The sequence below is a fragment of the Martes martes genome, assembly GCF_963455335.1.
Source record: "Martes martes genome assembly, chromosome: 1".
Lineage (NCBI taxonomy): Eukaryota > Metazoa > Chordata > Mammalia > Carnivora > Mustelidae > Martes > Martes martes.
The window spans coordinates 211,778,750-211,783,384 of NC_137888.1; the positions used below are offsets into that span (position 1 = coordinate 211,778,750).

General features: G+C 55.2%; 1 protein-coding gene across 2 annotated transcripts; it reads right to left on the bottom strand.

Moving 5' to 3' along the window:
- Positions 1–426: 426 nt before the first annotated feature.
- Positions 427–3,756, bottom strand: CD209 (CD209 molecule). 2 transcript variants are annotated; one of them, XM_080826613.1, is made up of 8 exons: positions 3,627–3,756; positions 3,410–3,523; positions 3,197–3,283; positions 2,625–2,687; positions 2,202–2,279; positions 1,848–1,999; positions 1,272–1,384; positions 427–872 (listed from the first exon to the last, which is right to left on the bottom strand). In XM_080826613.1, the coding sequence occupies exons 1-8, from the start codon at positions 3,664–3,666 to the stop codon at positions 731–733; spliced, it is 789 nt and encodes a 262-aa protein (XP_080682739.1). In that variant the 5' UTR covers positions 3,667–3,756; the 3' UTR covers positions 427–730. The 2 variants fall into 2 exon arrangements, with proteins under 2 accessions (XP_080682739.1, XP_080682740.1); XM_080826614.1 differs by having other exon boundaries at positions 3,410–3,484; positions 3,627–3,693.
- Positions 3,757–4,635: the final 879 nt, after the last annotated feature.

The following is a 4,635-nucleotide window of genomic DNA, read 5'->3' on the forward strand; positions in this document are numbered from 1 at the left end:
TACCTCCTGCTCTTGTGATCTCTCTCTCTCTCAAATAAATAAACAAAATCTTTAAAAAAAAAAAAAAAGAAAATACACAGTAGTAGAGAGAAATGTGTTGAAAGACAACAATGTCTCAGTTAATATCAAACATAATATATAAAATGATAGTATAAAATATGAAGTATAGTATATAATGTAAAACCATAGTAACTTAAACAGTTTCAAAAAATAGACATAAGGGGCACCTGGGTGGCTCAGTCGGTTAAACGTCTGCTTTCAGCTCAGGTCGTGATCCTGGGGTCCTGGAATCGAGTCCCGCATCGGGCTCCCTGCTCAGCGGGGAGCCTGCTTCTCCCTCTCCCCCTGCTTGTGCTCTCTCTCTCGCTTTCGCTACTTCTCTCTCTCTTTCAAATAAATAAATAAAAACTTTAAAAAAATAGACATAAGTTCCATGGGGCACATAATGCCATGTGCGACTTTATTAAGGGGATGTCACGGGGTGGGGCTGGGGGGGGGGGTTGAGACCATCCACAGAAGGGAGAGGTCTCTACCCTATGGAGGGACAGGTCTTAGAGGAGAGGGGGTCTCAGACTCTCCCTCGGGATCACGAAGACCTCCATGCAGGGGGAGGATGGCAAATCACCAGAGGGAGAAGCCAGAGAAACAAACGGGGCCAGAGAAACACGCAGAACACATGCCCAAACTGCCTGGTCTCTGGAGGCGGGGCGGGGGGGGGGGGCGTGGACCCTCAGGAGCCAGGGCAGGGGGACGAGGGCTTCTCACACGTCCAGAAGTTTTCCGAGCTACATCTGTTGTCGTTCCAGCCTTCGCTGTACAATTCTACACAGTCCTCGTCTCCGTGGTTGTTGGGTTCCCCTTCCTTCCAGAAGCTATGAACACCATCGAAGCTATCAGCCCCCCTACTCCACCCGGTGCCCAACCCCGCGCCCCCCCCCCCCCCAGAGCAGGTCCCTGGCTTCGGGCACTAAAAGTCCAAGCACCAGCCAGAGAGTGGTAAGGACTCAGAGGTGCTGCTTTCAAAATGAGGGTTCAAACACCCCCTCCATCGAATCAGCTCTGGCAAAGCAAAAAATGCAGACTCCTGGGTCCACGCCTAGGATGATAGACTCGGGCTCTCCCCGCTGGGATGGAACCAGGACTCGGCATCTCCACCAAGCTCATCAGGTGATGTTTTCCAATCAAGCGTCTGAGCGCCCCTGGCTTGGGTTTCCCTGCCCACGCCCCACGCCCCACCCCCACCCCCGGGGCCCTGTCCTCTAGCCGGTCACCTGAGTTGTAGGGGGGAGTTGTCCAGCCACTTCCAGGACCCCTCATTGTGGTGGTCACTGAGGCCGATCCAGGTGCGCTGGTTATTTTTCGTATTCCAAGACTTCAGAAATTTCTGGGGCGGCGGCGGGGGGTGGGGAGGGGCAGCAAGATGTCACAGGGCCCCTGCCTGCCCGCATCCCCACGGTTGTCCCCCGCCCCGTGAAAGATCTCCTGTGGTCCAGCCTGTAGCCCTGACTCAAGCCGCACGTGTTCACACGCGCGTGTGTGCTGTGGCTGTGTGTTCGTGTGCGCACACATGCGGAACTGTGTTCACTTGCGTCTGGGGAGACATCACGTATGGTCTCGGGAGCGCGCTGAGTCCCCTCTCTGTCCCCAGTGGGCTTCTGCCTGGCAGGTTCTCTCACATGACCTTCCCAAGCCCACCTTGGGGCCTCCTCCAGGAAGCCTTCCCTGCCCATCTCCCCCTCCCCAGCTCCGCAGGGCCTCCCTCTCTCGGAGGACAGAGGAAGGACAGAAGGCTTTTGGGCTGACCCTCCCACGGCCCCCGCCCCCGACGGGGACCCTGCCCCGCCCACCTGCTCCTCCGTACTGTTGATGATCACCAGCTGAGCCCCCAAGTTCTGACACGCCGAGATGGCATCTTTCCAGACGTTCTGGGTCTGGGAGAAGAAGTAGCAGGTTCCCTGGAAGAGTTCCCATTTCCAGGGACAGGGGCGGCACAGGCCAGCTGGGGAGGAGAGTGGGGGCAGGGCGGACAGGTCCCCAGCACCGTGGTCAGTTCTGGAGAACCCTCTGTTCAGCCGTCAGCTCAGTCCCAGGGACAGATCCCAGCCCTGCCCTGCCCTCCTGGGGCGGGAGCCATAGAAAGTGAGTTCCAGCCCCACCTGTGGTTCCGGAACTCCCTCCCGACTTTGGTGTCTGACTCTTACCCAGGGTGGCATTCATCCAGGTCAGCTGCTGGAGGATCTCGTCCAGGTCTGATCGTGGGGGCTTCTGAGACACACCCACTGGGAGAAGGAGACTTCCATTAGGAAGCACCTAGTGTGTGCTTAGTGCAGACAGCACCCTCTGAGAACCCATCTATAGATTTCACGGTGACCCCAAGAGTCCATTATGCAAATTAAAAAATGGAGACTCGGAGACTGACTTGCCGACATTGCCCCCAGGGTCTCCTCCAGGGATCCAGTCTCCTCCCCAACTTTAACCCTACAGGGTCAGGGTCACAATGGGGCGGAGGGGCGGAAGGGTGGAGGAGTGGAGGGGTGATGGGGTGGAGGGGGCAGGTGGTGTCTCATCCAGTCGCACAGCCTCTGAGCCCTCCCTGGCCCCAGACCCTGCATTCAGCCCTTCACCTTGGCTGGGGCTCTGCGGATGGTCCCACTTCTCTTTCTGCAGCGACTGGCGAACGCTAGAGACTACAAGAGAGCAGAGAAGTTTTCTCTCTCTTTTTTTTTTTTTAAAGATTTTATTTATTTATTTGACACAGAGAGATCACAAGTAGGCAGAGAGGCAGGCAGAGAGGCTGGGGGGGGGGAGGGCGGGGGAAGCAGGCGCCCTGCTGAGCAGAGAGCCCGATGTGGGACTTGATCCCAGGAACCTGAGATCATGACCTGAGCGGAAGACAGAGGCCCAGCCCACTAAGCCACCCAGGTGCCCGAGAAGTTCTCTTTATCAGCACCAGCTGTAGGCCTGACCCTGTGTTGAATCTGGTTTCAAGGTTTCTGGGAGCCTAAGTTCCTTGTGGAGCAAGATGGGCTGCATCTCACGGATGACGACACAGGCCCAGAGAGGGGTGGTAACCAACCCACAGTCACACAGCAGGTGGCGTGGAACTCAAAGGCCCAAGCCTTAGTGGGTCTAGGGACTGTGAAACAGGACAAACACCTAAAGGACCCCAAGACTCCAAGGCTGGCCCCTGACTCACCTTGAACCAGGGTGGCCACCAGGAGCAGGAAGAAGCCCACGGAGACGAGAAGAAGAAGTAGAGGCAGCTGGGCCCGCGTCAGACACCCTGCAGGACCAGCAAATGGGCAGAGCCGAGGTTCTCAGGGACAGACCTTGCCCCCCTCCATGCTGGACACGGCCCCCCAGCTGTCCCTTCCCCAGATGCCTGCCCTGGAACCACCCCCCTAGGTACCTGGCAAGATCTTTGAGCCCCTGAGTAGACCAGTGTATTTCTTCGTTACTCTCCCGTCCCCAAACATCTCCTCCTCTGAACGGGACAGAACACAGTCAGCTGAGCTCTTGAAGCCTGCCAAGCCGTGTGTGAGCTGGGGGGGCAGCCCCGACTCACCCCGGGGATCCTGGAATCCTGCCCTCCCTACCATCACCCCTGAGTGGGGGCCCAGACTCACCGGGGTCCCCCAGGTCCTTGGAGTCACACATCTCTGCCATTCTCCTCTTCTCTCCGGCTCCTCTCCCGAGGATGGTTTTTATAACCCCACGTGCTGCCCTTGGAGCCCCTCCTCGGGAACACTCCTCCCCAGTTCAGGAAGAAGAACAAGAAACAGGACATCGCTTCCCCCCCAGAACAGTGGGTGGAAGAATGAAGTGCTGACACCACGAATAGAGAGGACGTGAGGGTGGGGACAAGAGCTGAGTGGTCAATTCTGGTGTCCGGAGGCGCTGCTCCCACCCCTTTCTAGTCCTGCGACCATTGGCCTTGCCTTGTCAGGGTCTCGGTTTCCTCGCCTGTGAAATGGGACGATTAGCCTGCCTCACACTGTTCTTGCGAGGTTTAATACTGTGGGCTAGTCATGGGGTCATAACAGCCCTTAGCGTGTGCCTCTTGGTCCCCCACGGAGTATGTTCTCCCTTGCGGAAACAAGTAATAAATCTGAATTTGTTGGACCGCTGGTGTGTTCCTGGTTGTCTATGACTGACAATTCTCACAAGACCCCTAGGAGAAAGATACAGTGAGTATCATGCTTGACAAATGAGGAAAGTGAGAAACAGAGAGGGGAAGCAACTTGCCTGAGGTCACACAGCTTGGAAGTGGTGGGGCTCAGAGTTGGACCCTGGCAGGTAGACCTCTGAGTCCCTGCTTAATCACCACATTAAGCAATTACTCTTTTCCTGCTTTGTAATTACTATGTAGTTTGCAGAGAGTCACTTTGAAACTGTGTGTATCAAACTCTCAATTTATGTATTTATGGACTCCTACCCGATTCAATTGCTTGTATGTTTCTCTCTTTCTCTCTCTTTTTATCTAAAGTGAGTTTCCCGCAGACAATATATAATTGGATCATCTTTTTATCCATTCTGTAAATCTCTACCTTTTTTTAAAAAAAATTATTTATTTATTTGAGAGAGAGAAGGGGAAGGAATCCCAAACGGACTTCACGCCAAGCATACTACGAAGGT

Bases quoted from the DNA above. Each gene is read 5' to 3' on its own strand.
- CD209 (XM_080826613.1), bottom strand. From the start codon at position 3,666: ATGGCAGAGATGTGTGACTCCAAGGACCTGGGGGACCCCG. The intron at 3,284-3,409 runs GTACCTAGGGGG...CTGGTCCTGCAG, and splicing joins GGGCTCAAAGATCTTGCCAG to GGTGTCTGACGCGGGCCCAG. The intron at 1,385-1,847 runs GTGGGCGGGGCA...CCGCCGCCCCAG, and splicing joins TCAACAGTACGGAGGAGCAG to AAATTTCTGAAGTCTTGGAA.